General features: G+C 42.6%; 1 protein-coding gene across 1 annotated transcript in view; it reads right to left on the bottom strand.

Annotated features, from left to right (window-relative positions):
- OBSCN (obscurin, cytoskeletal calmodulin and titin-interacting RhoGEF) overlaps positions 1-23,409 on the bottom strand; it is a 297,128-nt gene that overhangs the window by 114,436 nt on the left and 159,283 nt on the right. The window contains exons 72-85 of the mRNA XM_039523906.1: positions 22,825-23,091; positions 21,227-21,493; positions 19,220-19,486; positions 17,522-17,788; positions 16,073-16,339; positions 14,846-15,118; positions 14,007-14,273; positions 12,559-12,825; positions 10,054-10,320; positions 9,381-9,650; positions 7,551-7,817; positions 5,411-5,677; positions 4,159-4,425; positions 3,215-3,487 (exon numbers count right to left, since the gene is read on the bottom strand). Of these exons, the coding sequence (XP_039379840.1) occupies positions 3,215-3,487; positions 4,159-4,425; positions 5,411-5,677; positions 7,551-7,817; positions 9,381-9,650; positions 10,054-10,320; positions 12,559-12,825; positions 14,007-14,273; positions 14,846-15,118; positions 16,073-16,339; positions 17,522-17,788; positions 19,220-19,486; positions 21,227-21,493; positions 22,825-23,091 (3,753 nt within the window). The remainder of the gene's footprint in view (positions 1-3,214; positions 3,488-4,158; positions 4,426-5,410; positions 5,678-7,550; positions 7,818-9,380; positions 9,651-10,053; positions 10,321-12,558; positions 12,826-14,006; positions 14,274-14,845; positions 15,119-16,072; positions 16,340-17,521; positions 17,789-19,219; positions 19,487-21,226; positions 21,494-22,824; positions 23,092-23,409) is intronic.

Here is a 23,409-nt window from a genome sequence, read left to right as displayed (position 1 = left end):
TAAGGCAAGCATGGCACTAGAGGTGAGCAACTCTATTCTGGACCTTCCAAAATATCACGGGGACGGCACTCCATAGAAGATAAGTGCCCAGTTTTTGACGAATCTTGTGTCTGCCTGTGTTTAAGACAGACAATTACAGGCACAAATGACTGCATATAGCCATCTAACGAGTCGATTTGTAAAGTCAATCATGTAACTACAGCAGAACCTCAGAGTTATGAACACCAGAGTTACCAGCTGACCGGTCAACCACACACCTCATTTGGAACTGGAAGTACGCAATCAGGCAGCAGCAGAGACCAAAAAAAAAAAAAGGCAAATACAGTATAGTACTGTGTTAAACGTAAACTATTAAATAATTAAAGAGAAAGTTTAACTGTTCTTGTTTCATTTAAATTAAGATGGTCAAACCCAGCATTTTTCTTCTGCATCATAAAGTTTCAAAGCTGTATGAAGTCAATGTTCAGTTGTAAACCTGAAAGAACAACCATAACGATTTGTTCAGAGTTATGAACATTTCAGTGTTACGGACAACCTCCATTCCTGAGGTGTTCGTAACTCTCAGGTTCTACTGTAGATAACTCGATGCTACCATTAGTACCCACGGCTTATTGAAATCTTGAATTGAGGAACCCAAGAAATTCTGCAAATGGTCCTGGTAGCTGATGGCTCCTGCTGAGAAAAGGGATACCCGTGCCACTGCTTTTGAATTTTCACGGTCTTTACTTGCTTTTAAAATCCCACTGTTGAAGATAGCTGCTATGGTCATAGGCGTAATACAATACAGTAAAGAAAACCAAACCAAACCATAGATTTTGCAAGCTTCAAAAGCAGGCATGGGACACCCTCCTAGATGCTACTTTGTATTCCCCCTCCATTGGCGTATTTGCAGGCAATATTTATTGTATATATTTGACCAAAAATCGGAATGGCGATTGAAATAGCAGCCTCTCAGCAAAGCCCTTCTCCCTGGAAGCACAGCTATGCTACAAAGGACTTTGTAGGTGTGAAGCTATATAATCAATTAGGTTAAAGAACTAGTAGTCATTGAAGGTCTCAACCAGAAGTAGCCCTTATCTTAAGAAGCAGAACTCATTGCAGCCTAGCTAAAATCAGCTAAACTGGACCTGTGAGAAAATGCTCCTCTCAACAATGTGTGCATTTCACTGATGTTAATGGAAATTATACGCACGCTTTGGCATGCAAAGGCAGCCGAGAGATGTCTATTGAATTCCTCCTGCTAGGCTCAGTCCTATCTAAGGGCTCTATTATGGCTTTTAATGGCACAGCTCCCCTCATGAGAAATGTGATGGCAGGTCCTGAGGCCATTCTTGCTGCTTAGGGATGAGGAGTTGATGGTGTAACAGAAAATTGATGGTAGTTTCAGATTGCATTTACATAACTCTGACTATTCCTGTTTTAGTTAAAGGACACAGCTACCCAACAAGGAGGAGGATTTTAATGGAAAGAGTAGCTAAACTTCTACGCCTCCTGGTATGTGACTCCCTCAAATTGCTTTTGTACTGAGACAAAAATAAAGTCACAGCTTTTCCTGAGCTCTCTAAAGGATGTACCTGTGTAGGGGATTCCTTTATTGTAAAGTCTGGAGCTCACCTTTGTTTTCAGTTCATGGCTACCTTTACCAATTCTAAAACAGCATCAATTCAACAGCAACAAAACATTCTCAATACAGTATTAACCAGCAGTACATCGGTAACAAATTAATGGGCCCAAGTCACCATTGTGTTACTGCAGTTTTATGCCTGTGTTATTCCACTGTGATCCCGCCTGGCACCATGACTTGTTCTGCAGTCCCTTGAACAAGAGCTCGCTGGCATTGATTTTGATAGAATTATGCTGTGTCAACACTCCAGCCACATAATGATGAATCAGGCCCAATCTTTGCGTGTGCGTGTCTTGTGGAGCAGTAGCAGGGCGATGGTTTTGATGTGGACAATGGCAAAATGAGGACAGACACATGCATGGAATTAAGCCGCAGGCTGCAACTTTTATTAAAATTTAAGGCTGGGGAGGGGTGTTGTCCATCCATTCCCCACACTCTCCTATACCAGGCGTTTAATTGGTTCCAGTGCAAGGCTTAAAGGGCTATCTACCATATAACCCTCAGTATGCTGAGGAGAGGAGTATGCTCTCCTCAGCCTGCTCCCCAGGTCTCAGCTCATTGAGTCCTAGCACCCTCCCCTCCTCGACAGGGTAAAGGAAGGTGGGGACCTCAGCTTGGCTCATCACCGAAATCCCAGGTCTTTTACCTCTGGGAATTGTTCATTTTATCCTTTTAACCACACTGGAAACCAATCGCAAATTGCGATGAATAAACACCACCACTCAAGTACCTCAGCTCGGTACTAAAGGTTCCTACTTCATCCACTGTGGCTTAAACATGCTGCAAGGAAGGCAAAAAACTCTCTGGTCCTACACCAGTTGGCCTATGGGAGAAAAATTCCTTCCTGACCCCCTAAACAGGCGATCGGTTAGACCCACAGCATCTGCCAGGCCAGGTTCCCATTCCAAGTTTGAGCGGGTAGGGTGGGCTGTTGGAACGGCGCCGAAAGATGCTCCACATGGCCCCCACACCAGGTTAAATAATGGGTGCTGGGGAATGCTGGCCAATCAGCACTCCTCTCTCCTGGCTGGCCAAGGGGTGCCAGAGCCTCACGGAAGGGTGGGGAGCTATCTATTGGCAAGTGTCTCCCTCCCTTGCTGCTGGGGCTCTCTCCCTTTCATCGCTGACCCCATCAAATTCTCCCACCCATTAATGCGAGTGGGTGGCATTTATGGTAATATCATTCTTGTATAGTCCTGGGGAGGACACAACACCCAGGCACCACAATGGTAAGACTAAATCCTCACCATCTGTTTCCAGAGTTTGAACAAATCCTGACTCTGCTGCCCGGTAAAAGCCACAGGCCGGATCCTACAACCCTTACTCACTTGAGTCATCCTTATTCACAGAAGTAGGTCTGTTGAAACCAACAGGTCTACGTGCATGAAAATGGACAACTTGCATGAGTAAATGTTGCAAGCCTGGGCTCTATCCTAGAGTCCAGTAGTTATGAAAATATTATGCCACTGGCAGAATACTAATAACATAACAGTATTTTGGAAGAATTTCATACGGGTAGCCAGAAGGCAGGAGCGCTGGTATAGAGAGTAATTTGGGGGATGGACATCTGCATCTTTCTAAAAATAATACCTTTGATTAATAATTTAGCTGAAGATATGAGGGACCCAGCTCTGAAAGTCACAATCCCCGAATCATCAGACCCCAGGTTCTTTAGGGTCAACGTGTGGATTTTTCCATCTCGCACAGCGATTTCATTGACAGCGCTGTTCTGAAGAGGAGATCCATCGAGCCACCACTGTATGTTCTGCACCCCCGGGCGTGAGAGCTCGCAGGTGAAGGTGGCCGACTCACCCGCAAAGACATCCGTGTTCTTTAAACCACAAACTATCTCTGCTTTCTCTTCTGTATAACAGAGCAAGAAAACGGGTACACCAAGGGAAAACAAAGGACAAACATATACGCGTTCCTTCCACAGAACTGATCTAAAGTTCAGTTCTTAGATTCACAGATTCTGTGAACTATATTCAAATTGTCCTGCATAAATAAACTTGTCACACTCATTAAGATAAACAATGCACTTGCCGACAAACATAGTGGGTTTGTTCGGACATACTATTTCAACGTGAGGACAGTCTAAGAATTTCATGATCCATTCATGATTTGTTGTCCTGTATGGTGTCATCTGCATTGATACTGCAAACTCTTTATGCCAGGAATCTTCCCTGTGATTTAAGTATTGTGTATACTTACAATGCTATAAAATAACTGTAATAATAATTAACAACACGGTATCCAATATCTTCATACAGTCACTCTAAGCAAATAGTTATTTAAGCAGGTGTTGTTATACCATTTTACAGACAGTATGGTCATTGTCTTTGAGCTGCATTATATTGTAAATATTGGTCCATATTCACGCTTGCTATAAAAGTGTGCAACATCACTGAAATCAAGCCAGAAACTGGTGGAGTTGCACCTACTTACACTAGGACTAAATCTGGCCTGTTGACTGAAGAACCACCTGTTTGAATTCAACCAGAAATGCGAGGTAAATTGAAATGATTTATTCTTACCTTGCACGTACACAGAGCCTGTGGTCATCTCATACCCAGTGCTACAGGTGTAGGGTCCGCAGTCTTCAACCTCCAGGTCATGAATAATTAACTCCACAATGGTGCCATTCTGACGCATCTCATACTTGTCACTGGGCTGAAGTACCAGCGCTCCTTTCCTCCACTCCACTGGGGCATCAGGTTTGGAGATCTCACACTGCAGGACAGCTGTTCCTCGTTCTTCTGCCTCTATGTTATGCAACTCTTCTTTAAAAAGCACGGGTAGTACTGCAGTGGAGAAGCAACCACTGGAGTGAGAATGCTCAAGTGTGAATTACTGAGGCTTACTGCCCTCCATTGCTCACAATTCCCCTTCTGGTAACCTCTCTCTGGGTAGTTGCTAGGTGTGGTTCAGAGAGCTGGAAACCTGGAAATGCTATCCCACTACAGTCCTTCAAAATGCACTACGGCCAAAGTCCCATAGAGACTGGCCACTGACAAACAATAACAGTAGATCATTGCAGCTCAGTTCAGGGCTGCTATGAATTATGTTTTTTTAAGGGGCCTCTATTTGGCTGCTATTTTCACACCCACAGTTTTGTGCCTACAATCAGCTATAAGCACAAAGATGCAGGTTAAAATGATAATATTTGGACATGTAACTATCTGAATTGCATGGGAAATGCAACACCCCTGGATGGGTCATCAGTAACAGATATCCAGCACTTTTGGAGCTGTCAGCCAGTAGCAAACTCATAAACCTCTAACGGCTTAGCCACTAGAGGGAAACAGAACGTGACACCACATAAGCGTGGGTTATACAGGTACAATTAGGCATACTGGTTGCCATTTCTAAGTCAATATTTGCTAACTATTAACATATAGCAGTATGTCATATGCAGCAATATTCCCTCATACTAAGTACAGGGAAATACTCTTATCTCAGATAATGTCACGTAGTAACAGTCAGCAAATCTCAATTTCATAAAAGCTATAGTTTATGCCTATAGTCAATAGCATCTGCAATTTTGTTCCAGCATCTGGTTGTGAGATTGAAAATGCAAGTGCAAGAATAGAAGTGGTTTTTAAAAAAGTTTGGTCCACGAGGTAGAAATAAGTGTGTAGTGATATACTGTATCATTGTTATATTAAAATGAGATTCGCTGGCTGATGAACGTTAAAGATAATTCATCAGTAAAACTTCCATTTTATCAACTTTGAAGGACAGCGAGGGCCTTTATGACTATTTACCACAAATCAAGCCTTTTCCTACCTTTTACTAGCAGTGCCGCAGTGGTTTGTTGATCTCCTGAATCACATGTGTACTCCCCAGCATCCTGAAGTTCCACGTCATAAATAAACAGCTCAACAAAAGTCTCCTCTTGCCTGAGCTCATACTTGTCACTTGACTGCAGCACCACATCTCCTTTCCTCCATTCAACTGGAGCACTCGGTTTTGTAAGCTCGCAGCGCAGTGCGGCCGTACACCCTTCCTCGACTTCCTCATTTTGGAGCCAACGTTTGAAAAGCACAGGTAGGGCTGACAGCGTGAATTAAGCCAAACAAGAGAGGAGGTTGTTTTGTGAAAAAAATGAACTGATAACAGCTTGAACAATAATGGAATTCCTGAAGATAATAGGCCAAATTCTGCCAGCATTTACTCCCAGTCAGGGTTTAGGAATGCAAGCAAGGATAGAACCTGGCCCATAGTCATGTTGGAATTGTTGATAGTTCTCTGGTAGAGCAACTATTTGTTGCTAGTTGGTAATAATGTTTTGTAAAGTAGTTTGTACTGGGGGATAATTTAAAACCTATGTCTTCATAAATTATTACAAATGATGAAGGGATTCCAATGGGAAAGGGGCGGGGGGTTGGTTTTACATAATATTGGTCAGGTTTCAGTTCTGTAAACATCAGAAGAATGTCTGATTCAAATCCAGATTCAATTTATCTGAACCTCCAAAGTCTGGGTAGCGAGGTCTGAACAAGTTGCTCCAGTTTTGATCCATCTCTATTAGTCAAATCTCTACTAGCTAAATTTGGTTTGCAACGTTTTGTCAGTCACATTTGGGGTGATAACCAAAAGAAGACCCCAGGGGCATTTTGGACTGGAGCTCTATTCATCTGAAACACAAGATAGCTTTAACCACTTTTTTAAAAAAGGAGACTAACATTGTTCAACAATCCATCTTTTCATTTACAGTATTTACAAGAGGCTAATTTTTAATGAGTAATGCTGCGATTCTAAATGTAGTCCATTTTTAAGGTAAGATTGCTGATCGCACATACATTCAATAATCTCTACCACTGCAGACGAAGAATTACTAGAGCTGAGCAAAGATCAGAATTTCTGCCTAGTGGCAAATTCTGATATTTCAACATTTGTTTTCATCCAGAATTGGAGTGCAAAATCAAAACAGGGACTTGTGTGCAACAGAAAATTCTGGAAAAAAAACTGATTTGGAAATATAAAAATGTTCATTTTGACATTTTCAACCAAAATGAAATGTTTTGACATTCCCAATTCAACATGTTTTGTTTCAAGTCATATCAGCATCAAACTTCACCTGGCTCAGGTGCCGTGCTATGTGGTGCCCTCATTCTTCCTTATTGGCTTGGTCTCTAGAATATTGTAGAATATCAGGGTGGGAGGGGACCTCAGGAGGTCATCTAGTCCAACTCCCTGCTCAAAGTAGGACTAATCCCCAGACAGATTTTTGACCCAGATCCCTAAATGGCCCCCTCAAGGATGAACTCACAACCTTGGGTTTAGCAGGCCAATGCTCAAACCACTGAGCTATCTCTCCCCCCAAAAAGGGTCATTGAGTCCAACCCCCTGCCTTCACTAGCAGGAGCAGGTACTGATTTTACCCCAGATCCCTAAGTGGCCCCCTCAAGGATTAAACTCACAACGTTGGGTTTAGCAGGCCAGTGTGCAAACCACTGAGCTATCCATCCCCCCCTAGCTTGACTACAGGTCCCATGATTAACTGGGGTCTTGTGACTTATCATGCATTACATGGCTAAATTAGAGGAGAGATCATGGGAGATGTAGTCCAGCTAGGGAGCCCAGCCCATAGGAGAGAATGGGAACACGATGCACCCAAACTACAACTCCCATGAGGCACCACAGCACATTGGACAGATGCAGTTTAATGGTGACCCAACCTGAAATGAAATATTTAGTTTAGATTTTCCCCAACAGAAAACCAAAAATGTCAGCAAATTTTCTTATGGAAAAATTCCCATTTTTCAGAAACCGCATATCTCAATTACTAAAGACAAGATTGTTTTTCAAAATGAAATCCTTGAATGCAAGAGGAGCGATCCCAGAGCACAAACACCTGTAGACATAAAAAAATAGCATTTTATGAATGGCTTCAGAGCATGGCACTCTGGAGACACCATCTCACCTTTAACATCTAGTCTGGCAGTGCTCTTCCTGTCAACAGTATTACAGCTATACTCTCCTGAGTCCTCAGGTTTTAAATCATGGATGATCAGAGTATGTACATTCCCTTCCTTCTTGATTTCAAACTTCGTACTGGACTTGATCACAGACGAAGTTTTCTTCCATTCCACTGGAATGTTAGGCTTGGATAGCTCACACTGTAATTTTGCAGTGTCACTCTCTTGCAGTTCCTGGTTCTCGAGCAACTTTACAAATATGGCCGGAGCAACTGTAGAAAGGGGAATAAAAGCATTTTGCACACATATAATCAGGCATGTAGATAGGAAACTCTTTAATACAGGTTATTATAAGAAATGCACAGCAGCTCAAGATTTAATTCTCAGATTTCATGTTTCCATACACAGGATCACATTTTAAAACAGCTAAATGTAAGGTCATACCTACAGAACAGGGATCTGTATCCTGGAAAGCAGTGACTCTGAAAAGGATTTAGGGATTGGTGCAACCGATACTGGAAGACTGTGTCCAGTTCCAGTGTCCATGTTTTAAAAATGATGTTGAAAAATTGGAGAGGGTGCAGAGAAGAACCCCCAAAATGATTCAAGGACTGGAAAAAAAACACCTTTAAATGAAAGACTTCAAGAGCTCAATCTATTAACTTATCAAAAAGAAAATCGAGAGTTGACTTGATTTGAGTGTATAAATACCTTCACCGTGAGAAAATACCTGGTGCTAAAATGCTCTTTAATGTATGCAAGAAAGGCTTAACATGAATGAATAGCTGGAAGTTAAAACCAGACAAATTCAAATTGGGCATAAGGCACAAATTTAACAGTGAGGGTGATTAACCATTGAAATAAATTGCCAAGAGAAGTGGTAGATTCTCCATCTCTTGAAGTCTTCAAATCAAGACTTATCTTTCTGGAAGGTATGCTTTAGTTCCACACAAGTTATTAGGCTCAATATAGGAGTAACTGGGTGGAATTCTCTGGCCTGTGTTATACAGGAGGTCAGACCAGATGATCTAATGGTCCCTTCTGGCCTTAAAATCTACACATCTATGATTCTAACTCTTCTACTTGTTGCCACCTGCTGGATTGCAAGAAAAGCTAAAAATTTAAATTAAATAACTTTCCTAATATTGATTTTCCATGTAAGCACTTGCTCTAGTTGCCACAGTAATGTTATACTATTGTAAACTGGAGAGGAGGTTTCAACAAGACAATATGTCGGTTTGGATGTGGTCCGTGCTATGAAAAAGATTGTGAACTCATGAAGTATGATGAAAATCCCTCACCCTTCCAATTAAAGATTGTTCCCTATGGTACATTTTCTAGTGTCTTGCCTCATGAAGCATGGATTTGGGTGTAGAGGAGAGAGAGGAGTGAACGGGAGGAGACCATACAATGGCCCTGATTCTGATGACCTAGCATGATTTTACATCAACGTGTTGTGACATCACAATCAAACTCTATGAAACACAAGATTTGGAGGAAAAAAACCACAAATAAGAATGGATCTGATTCTGTAAAACTGGCATACCTGAAATCAGAATTGCCTCCTATATTTGCACTGGGGAACGAGATAAAAGAAAAACAAACACGGTGGTACATAGTGCTGACCAACCCTTAAGATTGTTTTTTATTTTGTACCATCGCGTGAAAGGCTTTGTACAGCTTGTAAAAGAAAGAGCAAGTATTATCCAACGCCATTGTAAGTGGGAGGTTTATAGAAAAGTGCTTGGTTCTGATGGTGACTGTACACAGAATTAAAAAAAATCAAACCTCTTATAGAACTGAAGCAAGTTATCTCAAAGGGGTGCTTTACGTACCTTGGACTGTTAACTGTGCCTCGGAGGTATGTTGCCCCACTCTGATACTGACAGAACCAGAGTCTTCTAGGGTCACCCTCCTCAGGGTCAAAGTGTGAAGCTTCCCTCGAACAGTTATCTCGTTCATTTCATTGGGCTGGAGTGGTACGCCACCCAGGCACCAGTGCACGTCCCGAGCTTTCTCCCGAGACACCTTGCACTTGAACACTGCATCTTCTCCTTCATTTAAGGTGACATCCTTTAGCACCTCCACTATGCTTGCTGCTGGTTCTTTGATAAAAAAAAGTCACAGCTGTTTTATATCCATTTTAAAGCATCTTACCCCATTTTTAGACATTATTATTATATTATCATTTGTAAGGCAACTCGTGCCCAAAGGATTCTGGGTACTTAAAACAATATTATACATACAATATACAAATATTTCTAACAGGAAGATTACACATTGTAGCTAAGTAATATTAACATGAAGCCCTAGAATCCCCAAAGGCCCTGAACCCACTGAAATCACTGGCCAAATGCCTCTTTATTCTACTGGGCACAGGACCATGTATAGTGGGATTTCCCACTATGCTGCTGTAGAACCCTGTTTTGTCATGGTGCCAGGATCATGATTTTAAACACAGTTGAGATACTTCCAACGGTATTTATCAAAAGAGAGTTCAAGTCCTACCTTTCACATATACAGCTGCTGTGGTTTTTTGGTCTCCTGTATCACAGGTGTATTCCCCAGCATCAGCTTCATTCAGGTTAAGGATTGTCAGCTCAGTCACAGGGCCAGCTTGATTCATCTCGTACTTGTCACTTGGTTGCAGAACTTTCCCCGCTTTCTTCCATTGCACAGGGGCATTGGGTTTAGAGAGCTCACAGCTCAGGGTGATGGTGCCACCCTCTTCTGCTTGCTGGCTCTGGAGTGGTTGTATAAAAAGCACTGGCAAAGCTAAACCAAGACAAACAGGGAAACACATTTACACTTCATTAGTGACTGTCTTTTCCGACCTTCTGATATGAATTTTCCCCTGCTTTTACAACTGGTCTTCTATTTTTCATATACAGTTGTGAATATTTTGACCCTTTTTGTCACCAGAATTACACACCCACAGGCCCAACGTGCTAATTCATTTCCCATCACCATTAGCAGCAGTCTCTTGAAACCCTTCATAGACCGGTAGGTCTAAGTGGAGTTTACATGGAATCATGGCATCCTGTAAAATATTCCTTTAGCTCAGGTTGCAAAATACGTTTTTAAAAACCCCACATGGGGAACAAATGTAGAGTGCTTGATTTTCAGAGGTGCTAAATCCCAACAACACCAGCTGAAATCAAGGATGACCCTAGCAGCATCTCACAGTGCCCAGTAGCAGGAGCCCATTTTAAAACCCAAGCACTGAAGTTTGACACCTAATTCTCCATTTGGGTGCTCAAGGTGGAACTCAGATGCCTCAACTAGGGATTTGGGTTTTTTTTTTTTATTTGAATGCACAAATGAGGAAATGGGCATCTTCCTTTAATCTGCCCAGCTTTGAAAATCAGACTCCACATAGAAAGGAGAACTAGAATTATTTGTACTGATTTGGAGCACAGATGGGGGTACATGATTTAGAGATGGGCTTTTGAGTTTTGGTTTGGAACAGCACAAAGTTTTGGTTCGGCCTGTTATTATGCCCTAGTGGCTCCACAGTGGAAGTGGAGATTTGCATGAGAGGGAAATATGGTTCTGAGTGTGTATGGAGAGCTAATAGGGATGGATGATGGATGCCTGTAAGGGGGAACGTGGGTTCTGGAAGTGCCTGGGGTGGATCTGAGGAGGGATGGCTGCCTCTGAGAGGCTGCTGGGTAGTGGCTGGGGTAAGGTTTTGGGGCAGCTGTATTTGGGGGTTGCCTGTGGGGACAGGAGAGTGGACTTCTCTCACTTTTTGTGCTGCTGCTCTATGAAGTCAGCAGAGGACTAGGGAAGAGTTGGTGGGGCTGTGTAACAGACAAGCCATTTGAAAATCAAATGACACAACAGCCCCAGAATGCCATCTCTCTGCCTGCAGCACAACTGGATGCATGGGAAACCAGCTGGACTGCACCAGGCACCAGCGCAGCAAGCACGTGCCTGGGGCGGCAAGCCACGGGGGGTGGCCTGCCGGTCACTATGAGGGCAGCAGTCAGGTGGCCTTTGGCGGCGTTTCTGTGGGAGGTCCACCGGTCCCGTGGTTTTGGCGGCAATTCGGCGGCGGGTACGCCGAAGACGTGGGACCGGCAGATCACCCACAGAAATGCCGCCGAATCTGTGTGACCTTGGACCACCCACAAGCGCGCCACCGAAGGCCGCCTGACTGCCGTGCTTGGGGCGGCAAAAAACATAGAGCTTCCCCTGGACTGCAGGCAGGTAGGCTAGCTCATGGTGTGGAGTGGGGCCTGCAAGTGAAAGTATCATGAGCAGGGGTTCTCAGAAATTTGTGCTGGTGACCCCTTTCACATAGCAACCCTCTGAGTGTGACCCCCTTATACATTAAAAACACTTTTTTATATATTTAACACCATTATAAATGCTGGAGGCAAAGCGGGGTTTGGGGTGGAGGCTGACAACTCGCGACCCACCATGTAATAACCTCACGACTCCCTGAGGGGTCCCAACCCCCAGTTTGAGAACCCCGGTCATGAGAAACACATGACACTTAACGGCTTTCGGCTCAGGGGGACTGGGCTCACTGGCCCAGTGTCCCTGAACCTAGTATAATGTGGAGCACTGATACATTTATCCTTATCCATCATTCAGGAAAATCCCAAAGGGATGTAGCCTCCTTGCAGATCGAGCACCACCTGGATTAGTGTCTAGCTAGATCCGTAAGACTGTCTGGCAGCTCTATCTCAATCACTGTCAATCTTATCACACCACCAAAGCTTTTGGTGACCACATGATCACTGGACAGGTACCAACATTCCTTGGTTAACATGATTCATAATTCATTGGTCTTCCATCCCAGTAATATGACTGCTACATTTAAACTAAACTAGTAATAGCTACAAGGAGAAATAATAGCAAAAACAACAAGGAGTTTTAGCCCACGAAAACTTATGCCCAAATAAATTTGTTAGTCTCTAAGGTGCCACAAGGACTTCCAGTTGTTTTTGCTGATACAGACTAATACAGCTACCCCTCTGAAAGGAGAAATAATGCTTCTGTCACCTTTTACCAACAAGGATGCTGTAGTCTGCTCATCACCAGAATCACAAGTGTAGTCTCCAAAGTCTTTCAGCTGCAAGTCATGAATTAGGAGTTCCACGGTAGATCCCTTCTGTCTCATCTCATACTTGGCACTAGCTTGGAGCAGGACTGAACCCTTTCTCCATTTCACTGCGGCATTGGGTTTGGAGAGCTCAGCGTGTAGGGTGACAGTAGAGCCCTCCTCAGCTTCTTGGTTCTGGAGTTTTTGTTCAAAAAGTGCTGGAATGGCTGGGTTCCATAGAGAAAAAAATAGGGTCAAGTATCATGCCATGCGGTACACCCACTCACAGTACAACTGCATTTGGATTTGCTTGGTATCACATGCAACACTTGGAATGTGGAGCCAACATTATAGTCGGGCAAAACTGGTGAACACTTTTCATGGGGAAAATTTCCATGTGAAATGGGAAACATTTAATTTCTCTTGAACTTTGTGACTGATTCTTTGTTGTAGCATATCTAATATTAAAGGTAAAATAATACAGGCACAATAGCAAACTATCCCGATAAGAAGGAAAAATAGGAATAACAACAAGAAGCCAATATGGCTGTATCAGGAGTTCTATAATGACTCAAAATCATACAAAAAAAGAAGAATGAGGAGTACTTGTGGCACCTTAGAGACTAACAAATTTATTTGGGCATAAGCTTTCATGGGCTAAAACTCACTTCATCGGATGAAGCCAACGAAAGCTTATGCCCAAATAAATTTGTTAGTCTCTAAGGGGCCTCGTTCTTACCTTGCAGGATCCTTTTTTTGGTGTATGTTGACTAAGGCCAATGCAATAGAGAACTCTGAATGTCAGGACTGAGGTGACAGAATAATCACTGGGCTCAACAGAGCGTGACGGTGAAATTCTATGGCCAGTGTTATACAAGAAGTCAGGCTAGATGGTCCCATCGGGCCTTAAAATCTATGAATTTGTGAACAGGGTTGAGGCCCAGAGCTGGACTACAAGGGGACCTCTCAACCCAGGAATGAAGTTCATTGACAGAGATGTACTGGAGTAGTTTGCAAACATTTACTCAGAGTAAAACTAGCTCTGTAGCCAGTACCTGCTAGTCCCTCACTTTAAAAGTTATGGTAGTAACCAAATAAGATATGAAAGCGGATGTACATACACAGTAACAAATTTCCACAACTGTTTAGTAATGTTCACAGAGAGCATTCATTATGGGGCCATTACCAATGTCATATGCAACATCCAATGGAAATAAATCAGTATCTTGGACTATACATAAAAAGCATTTAACGTAACTACTAAAACCAGGGGACTAGAACCTCAGCAGGTGTAAATCAGAATAGTTCCCCTGAATTCAAAGGATCAGCTGAAGATCTGGCCCAGTGCATCTGACAGAAGTAGGATTGTGCTTGTTAATTTGAACAAATATGTCATTTCAAAACCTACCTTTGACAGTTAGAGTGGCTGTAGTTTGCTGATTTTTGTTATCACAGGTGTATTTGCCCGAATCTTCTGGCTTTAAATTATAAATCTTTAATGTATGGATTGTCCCCTCTTGCCTGATTTCATATTTGGAGCTTGGAGAAATCACCTGGGAGCCCTTCCTCCACTCTACTGATACATTGGGCCGGGAGACCTCGCACTCCAGGGTGGCTGTAGCATCCTCCTCCAATTCTGTGTTCTTTAGAGTCTCCTTAAAGACTGGAAGCGGTACTGAAATTACAAATATATGGAGGATGGAATTGCAGGAGCTTGTAATTACTCTAGTCTAGTTTTCAAGATTATGCCTTTGACAGAGCATTGTCAACCACTCAGCTCTGAGCCTCTTACAATGCTATGTCCCCATAATTACTGGCGTGCAAATGATGCAATGGAATATTTAAATACTAAAAAGTGTTTTAACTTCTATGAAGGTTTTGTAAGATTATTTTTGAAGCAAAAGCCTGCATTTTGGACCTAAGCTACTTGACAGCATCTCTTAAAATATCATATTGTAATGAAGCATTAATCAGTATTTTGGCTGGCTCAATGTCATGGTTAATAAGTACAGGAAGGGAATCCGGTTTGATTTTGCAAGTGCAAAGTTCTTTTCAGCTATGAAGGGGCATTCAGGGAGAAAATGGCACTAAGAAATGGAGAGAAGAAGGTTCCATCAAAATCCTGATCCTAATCATCCTTGGTAATCTCATCTGATAACAGTAGTTCCATTATGGTATATGGATGATGCCTTGAGAAGCTGCACTCCACCCACACCAGATTCTCACCCAGGCCATGGATCTTGTTACCTTTTACTGTGAGCTCTGCTGTGGACACATAGGGCCCCACTCTGAAAGTGATGGTGCCAGTATCCTGCTGGGTGACTTTCCTCAGTCTAAGTGTGTGAATCTTGCCTTTTTCAACAGAGATCTCATTCATTTCATTGCTCTGCAGAGCGACGTCCTGTAGCTTCCACTCCACATCCCTTGCGTTGTCATGAGAAACCTGGCACTGAAACATAGCATCTTCCTCTTCATACACCACCACGTTCTTCAGGCCACTGACTATGGTCACATCAGGCTCTACAAATGTTGCAATGTCCATTAGTGAAAGAATAAATGGCCACACATGGACCAAAAACACAAGAGCAGCTCATCACAATTCTAGAAAACTGTTCTGTTTTATGTGGGTTCTTATAACATGTCCATCACATTGGTATCTGAGCACTTTCTAGGCGCATTAAGTGACATGGCTAACATCTTTCACATGTAGTTCTCTCTCTCTCTTCATCTCTCCAAGGTTAAAATTGTGTGTGTGTCTTTTAAAATAGCACACCATGTGCTATTATAGAATGACAGAACTGGAAAGGACCTCGAGAGGTCATCTAGTCCAGTCCTCTGCTCTCAAGGCAGGACTAAGTATTATCTAGACCATCCCTGACAGGTGTTTGTCCAACCTGCTCTTAAAAATCTCCAATGATGGAGATTCCACAACTTCCCTAGGCAATTTATTCCAGTGCTTAACCACTCTGACAGTTAGGAAGTTTTTCCTAATGTCCAGCCTAAACTGCCCTTGCTGCAATTTAAGCCCATTGCTTCTTGTCCTATTCTCCAAGGATAAGAACAATTTTTCTCCCTCCTCCTTCTAACAACCTTTTATGTACTTGAAAACTGTGATCATGTCCCCTTTCAGTCTTCTCTTCTCCAGACTATGTGTTTAATTATTGAAAGCAATGTCAAAGAAGCTTGACTTGAACTTGGCATGGAAAGCAGTGAGGTGGGAGGTAGTTTTTAGATACTGTGGGAGTTCATTCCATGGTCTTGGATGAACCCACAAGAAAACTCTGTCTCCCATAGTGACACTTCAGTAACTTCACAGTTGCCATACTCAATTAGCATGAGACCTGAAGATCTTTGTGACAACTCTTTCAGTCATATTTTAAAGATGAAAAACTGTATTATATGCAGTAACTATTCTGATTTGTGAAATCTCACCATCTTGTACTGAAAGGTAACCCCACAGTAAAAGGCTCTTACCTTTCACAGTCAGCACTGCAGAGGTCGTCTCATCCCCAGCAACGCAGGAATACTTGCCGGTGTCTTTAGGCTCCAGGTGTTGAATACATAACTCATGAATGGTACCATCTTGTCTGATTCCATACTTGGAACTTGACTGAAGCACCCTGCCATCTTTCCTCCACTCTACTATAGCGTTAGTTACGGTGATCTCACAGCGTAGCTTGACCATTCCTCCCTCTTCCATTTCCTCATTCTTTAGCTGTTGCTTGAACAGAGGTTTAATAGCTGTGGAGTCAAGAACAGTCAATAGACAATCCATTAGCTATGTATCTGCATGTAGAAAGATGAACCCAGATACAATCCAACACAAGGAGCCTGGCTGCCTGGGGCCTCATGCTGCAGAACAAATATGCATTTAATAATGTCAGAGGTAAATAAACCACTCGTTTTCCCAGTATATAAAGAAAGGCAAGCTCAGTGCAATTTCCCTAAAGCTTTTATCCCACACAAAGTCCTTCCTTATCAGAAGGAGCTCTGTTATGAGCCTTGTGATGTAGAAGATAGCATTAGGGGTCAGGATGCATTATTAGCATTCATTCTAAATACAGAATACACTCTTCTTACTAACACCAGTGTAAACTCCATTGACTTTAACGGAGTTACTCCTGATTTACACCAACTTGAGAAAGAGGAGAATCAGGCCTTAAACACAGGTTCTGTTGCACCCCTGTCTTTCCAAAATCCTTAGACTCTCAACAATAATCCCTTGCAGAAGATGTAGCACTATTGTACTAGAACAAATTCCATCCAACTACTTGGACAACAGTCACTGAACTGTTGGGAGGCTAGTTAATTTTGTGACTAGCCACCCACTTTATTTCTGTTTTGTTTAAATGCTCATAGTGTTCATGATTTTCATTGCAATTTATTAAAGATGAAAATCAATAGATAATCAAAGTGCTTCTATAACTTGTTTATGCATAATGATTCTATTGCTGCACCGGACTAGAAAATAACCCAAACTACCAAATCTGAAGAATTATCATTTGTTAAAATCATGGAGTCCTCATGTAGTGTGAATTTTCTTACAGCTGTTAATACTTGAGGGACACAAGGAGGTCACTTATATGTAGGGTTACCAGATAGCAACGGTGAAAAAACGGGATGGGGGTGGGGAGTAAGAGGTGCCTATATAAGAAAAAGTCCCCAAAACTGGGACTGTCCCTTTAAAAATGGGACATCTGGTCAGCCTACTTGTATGCAGTGAATTATGCACCCTAACAGGCATTCTAAAATATGTCCCTCTATAATCCACTTTTGTGCATTCCAATTCGTGGTTTTATATCTGCTTTTCTCTCATTCAACTTATTTCAAATTTGATGTATTCCCAAAAAAATTCAGAGTAATTTCTCTAACATGTCACTGATCCATGTTTTTAAATTATGCCCCATTTGGGGCAATGCTAACCATTCACTCTGAGGTTGGCTGTGCTCTGTTGATCTCCAGTGTCACAGGTGTAATCAGATGTGTCTTCTGGTTCCGTGTTATGGATCACGAGTTCAGCTACGAGACCCTCTAATTTCATTTCATATTTGGCACATGGAAAGAGGTCCATGGTGCCTTTCCTCCATTGCACAGAAGCCATGGGCTTTGTCAGCTCACACTGGAGTTTTACTGGAGTTCCTTCTTCCACTTCCTTGTCCTTGAGCTCCCTTTTGAAAAGAACTGGGAGGGCTAAAAGGAAAGAGAAAAAACAAACCAACAGGGGCTTTTATTTAACCCCAAATCAATTACCTGTTAACATAACCAGGCACTGACGTTGTGGGAAAGGTAGCGCCTGTTTTTTAAAAATACCCCCAAAGTCACTATCATAGAATGTATACTGCCAGCTTATACATGACAATGGTAACTGATTCCATTATATTCCAAAGAGGCTGTCTGCAATTCTGAAGTTTCCTTCAAGTACTCTTCGACTTTACGCCTTCCCTTGGTTGAGTTCTCTGAGCAAAATTAACTTTGAACCGATCCCAGAGATATGTCAGTATTCAAAAATGAATCTCCCTAGGGCCAGACCCTGGGAAAGTCCCATGTTGTCCTCATTCCAGTTACTAGATGGAGAACTTTGTTTTTGTTTAATATTGGAGAGGACATCAGTGGTGCATCAAGACAAATGTACAGTGACATTGTGTTGAATCGTTGCAGAAGTTCCCTTTCAAACTCCTCCCAAATGTATGGGAAATTTACTCATGTTACAAGCCAACACTCTGGTGCTCTGTGACAAAACTTCCTCTCTGCTTCGGAGGGTCCTGCACTTCCATTTAGCGGCAGGCTGGGGTATTCCTCTTTTCCCTCAGAATTTTCCCCATGCCCCTGGGTTTACTGTCCACACCCTGTTGGAGCAGGGTCCCTCCTGGCCTCCCAGATAGTGGGGAGGGAGAGGAGCATCTCAGTCTCTAGTAGCCCCCTCCGGTCGTGGTGGCAACGGACCAGACACCCGGTTCAGTCTCTCCCCTCTGGCAGGGTCTCTTCCCTCAGACCTTCGGGGCCCAGAAGGGCCATCTGCCCCATTAGGCAGAGATTCTCCCGCCCTTCGCCTCTGTACCTGCATGACTTCTCTCCTAATGCTTGTTAGTGCCCAGCTTTCCAGTAGCTTGCCCTTCTCCCTCAGCTCCTATCGCGTGCCCCTATCTGGCTGGAGGGGAGGCTTTTAACAAGTTCTGGCAGGCCCTTCATTGGCCCCAGATGTCTTAATTAACCTAGAGTAACCCCTGTTCAGCTACCAAGGTAAAAGGGATCTGGTTATCCTGGGGCTAATATATCTGCCTTCCAGCACTCTCCTGTACTGCAGGAGGGTCCGTTAGCTGTGGGCGGCCCACCTTCCCAGAACCCAATAGGAGCACTCTCCTGTAGCTGTCTGGCCTGACCCCATCCCAGCGCCTACAAACAAATACGATCTCTTAAAATAAAGTACCATCTCCTCTTCCATATCACTGTTCCCTTCAGGACAATGGTCCGGGGCAACTTTATTTTAAAAAAATATTAATAAGATGGAAGGAAGAAAATCATTATACCCCAAAATTATATAATTCAATCACATTCCTTTTTTGTGCTGAAGCAAATCGATTGTTTCAAGAGTGAAGTCAGGGAGGGAATCTCATCACCTACCTTTCACATATAAAGAAGCCTTTGTTTCCTGTTCCCCAATACCACAGCTGTATTCTCCTGTATCTTCTACTTGGAGATTATGTACTAAGAGCTCTACAATGCATTTCCTCTGTTTCATTTCATACTTATTGCTAGGCTGCAGCTCCAGGCCTCCTCTCCTCCATTCCACTGGAACGTTTGGTTTTGACAGCTCACAATGTAATGTGGCTGTACCTCCTTCTTCAGCCTCTTGATTCTGAAGGGGCTGCTTAAATACAATGGGCAGGGCTGCAAAAATTGAGAGGTAAATATTTTAAGTGCATGTTAGTCCCCAAAAGAAGATATCTGCCAGGGTCCATCAAGAACAAGCTAAACCAGGGTTTCTCTAACACTGGTCTGTGGACCACTTCTTGACGGCTCATTGCATGAACCATTTTTGAACCAAGAAATGGTGGTGGGGTGGGGGGAAGATTGTGGCGTTAGGAGCAGAGTTTGTTCATGAGTAGATCTGTCTCACAAGGTAGTCCACAAAACGAACAAGTCTGAGCACCACTGATCTCATCTAATCAATTTTTTCTATGGAAGCATCTCTACAAGAACAGAAGAGGCTGCATTTGAAGAACACAGTATCTGAAAGTGAATTTGTCCTCCTGTGTGGTCTCTTTCCCTCCTATCAGCTTTTAAGATTTACAACAGCCTCTTGTGTTTTGCTTAGAGAATCTTCTCCTTCAGACGGTAAATGCCTTGGGACAGAGACTCTCTTTTTGTTCTGCGTTTGTACAGCACAAAGCACAACGGGGTCCTGGTCTGTGACCAGGGCTACAGTAATATAAATAAATAATACTAGTAATAGATAAATCCTCAGCCAATGCATAAAAGGCAACGTTAAGTTTCAAAATGTCACAGTGGTTAGTACAATGGGAAATGAATGTAATATGAATGGAATTGGAGAAAGAGTTTCAGCTTTCAGAAAGGACCTAGTTTAGTATGACACCAGGGGCTTAGGCAGGCAAGTCGAGCAACACTAATTGCATTCAAACTCTACCGTCAGCGTGCAGCACCGACCACTCAGAACATGTAATAAATATCTGTTTCCTACAACTCTACCCGCCTGCACTACCACTTATTATTAATGAAGAGGGGAAAAAAAAAAAAGAACAGCTTGAAAAAGAAAAGGAAATTCAGCAACAAATAATTCATCTTGGTGTTTTCTCTCATCGGCACTTAAGTTATACAGTAACTATAGTCAACATTTGATTGACAGCAACGTTTCTTTCACCAGACACAGCTTTTCCCTTCTAGGCAAAATCTTTTTGAGCTGAAAAGGCCAACAATTTTTGCAAATAAATGTTCCTGTTGCCATAAAAAAACAGCTTCTCATGATGGAAAGTCAGCCAATTCTGCCACATAAGCTGCCTTACATTTGCACAAAGTAATTTGAAGCAAAAGTAAAAAAAAAAAAAAACCTTTCACTTTTCACAAACCCATAAACATAGCACTTTTACCCATTTCACTAGTAGTGGTCATTCCCCGCCCTATGGATTCAGATGACATCTGAAGTTGGACCAAATTAATTACTAGTGAAACTCCACGGACTTCAGCTCGGGTTACAAAAATCCACTTGGCGCATTCAATGTGAGAAACATTTTTAATATGGGGTCACCCACACAAACAGCAGTAGCTATAATGCCATTATAGAAGAGCTCACCAAATTCTCATTTGCTATCAACTTCACTCCACTCAGACGGCTTGGGGGCATCAGTACCTTTACATCACCATATTGTTTAACTGCTTTGCTGCTGGTGCTGCTTAAACATTTAATGTATGCCAGGCAACCTCCACTCCCTCAAGACTGGCACATGTGCCAAATGTGGAGAACATTCCGTTCAGATTTCAGTGGAATACACCAAGAGCACAACAGAACATACACTGGAATAGAGGATTCAGCAGCAAAGCAACTAACGCAAAATTAAAAGGCCTTTATTTCATAGCACATTCATGTGGCCAGTGTTGCAGTGTTCTGCCTACCATGTATGGTCACTGCAGCTGTTGTCTGTTGATCCCCAGAGTCACAGGTATATTTTCCTGTATCTTCGAGTTTTAAGTCATGAATGATCAGCTCAGCAATTGGCCCTTGTCGCTTCAGCTCATATTTCAGTCCAGGGTAGAGAGTTGTAGTGCCTTTCCTCCACTCTACTGGAGCACTGGGTTTGGTAAGCTCACACCGCAGTGTGACTGTGCCACCTTCTTCTGCCTCCTCATCTCGAAGCTCATGTTTAAAAAGTGCTGGTAGGGCTATGAAATAAAAACATAACGTGCATCATAAAGCAACTGGGCTTTCTCAGGGGAGAGATAGTGTAGAAAGAGTTTGAACTCTGTAACCCTCTACAATGAACTATTTTAGTGTGTCAAAGCCTCGGGAATCTACAGTAGTAGATCCCAAACAGGTCATGTGCATATTTTCAGAACCAGAAGGTACCTATTTCAGGAAGCAGCTCTTGCTATGTATTTTGCTCATTCTTAACATGAACCAGGACCTACAGGTGGCAGGAGGCTTTTATTGCTACAAAAGTAACCAATATGCTGTGTACGCCCCCGGTCTTGGAAAAGTTCTCAGGGCTGAAGAGTTGACTGAACATCTGCAATAAAGAGTAAGCATTTCAATATTTTTCCTAAAGGAGGGTTTTAAGGGATGAAATTAGAGTTACATGGCCCATCTTGGGGCCCGCATAGGATTCTGCTTTGCAATTCTCTTTTGCAGCGTGACCACTCTGTTATGCCATTTGGACTATGCTCTTCTGCTCCCCTTGCTGATTTAATTGTATTCCTGGCCCCAAACTGATGCAAGCTTGTCTGAAACTTGGCCCAGTTTTGCCAAAGAGTTTGTGAAGCTCAGTGAACAATTCAGTTCACCTGGGCTGCATTTCTGGGTTTGTGCAATGCACTCGTACAATGAATTGCTCTAGATCTGTTTAATATCTCCTAAATTGCAAACACGATCCACGACAAAAGAGTGTCCATAACAAAAATTACTATAGTACACCAAGGGCCAATTCACAGTAAACGGAACAGAACCTGAGTCACAAACATCCATCCCAGGGCTGAAGTACAAAATACAGCACACCAGAAAGGAACAAATATTGGTCACACTAGTCTTCTTACTGAATCTCAAGGTAGCTAGCGAAGGATGCAGGATTCAGCCAAAAATGTGCCTAAAACCACACCTCTCATAGACCAATAGTAAGAAGCATTATTCCTATAATAGCAGAAGGGGACGCAGGGAAATTGCAAGAGGCACTTATATAGGATGCCAAGATAATGTACAGAGATAAAAACATTGTAACTTTCAGATTTAAAAAGGATGCTGAGTCACATCCTTCTTTAATTTTAGGAAACTTTTAATCCCTTCTCTTAAGGCATCTTCTAAGTATAAAATGCATGAGGACTCTAAAGAGGTATTATTGACAACTATTTTAAAGAGTACCCCAGCCTTATATTTGTTGTGTGCTGGAGTATTATTGTATGAGTACGAGCCTTAATAGCAAGCTTTGCACCCCGTGACATTTTTTCAATAAGCAAAACTGGTATTAAAAATACTTCAGAAATTAGTTTCTTTTCCTTTTTACCATGCACTGTTAAGGCAGCTGTGGTCTTCTGGTCTCCACACACACAGGTGTAATCTCCAGCATCCTTCAGGTCTAAACCATGGACCACCAGCTCCACAATGCAACCTTCCTGTCTCATTGTGTACTTGTCATTCGGTTTGAGCACTTGGTGCCCCTTCTTCCACGCCACTGGGGCAGCGACCTTGGTCAGCTCACAGTGCAGAGTGGCTGTTCCACCTTCTGTGGCTTCCTCGTTGCACATTTCTTCTTTGAAAGATGGAGGCAGAGCTGAAGGATGCAATATATACAATGTGTTACAGACTGATGGCAATTAGCTGCTGTAGTTGAAAACCAGGAGGTGGAGGGGAAATCAGAAAAGAGTGAAGGAGGATAGAGTTTGAGAAGAATGGAGGAGAAACAGCAGAGAAGTGAACAGTGATATTATATCTCAATTGAAATGTACGCCTGAATTCTTGTATTGTTTAGTCTGGTTTTACATTTGTGAAATGTCACTGGCCTCAATAAATTTACTCCTGACTTACATAACATAAGAACAGCCATACTGTCGTCCAACAGCAGCCAATGCAGGTGCTTAAGAGGGAATGA

The sequence above is a fragment of the Mauremys reevesii genome, linkage group 2 (assembly GCF_016161935.1).
Source record: "Mauremys reevesii isolate NIE-2019 linkage group 2, ASM1616193v1, whole genome shotgun sequence".
Classification (NCBI taxonomy): Eukaryota; Metazoa; Chordata; order Testudines; family Geoemydidae; genus Mauremys; species Mauremys reevesii.
Note: the sequence above shows the minus strand (reverse complement) of the source record. Positions and strands in the feature narration are given on the sequence as shown.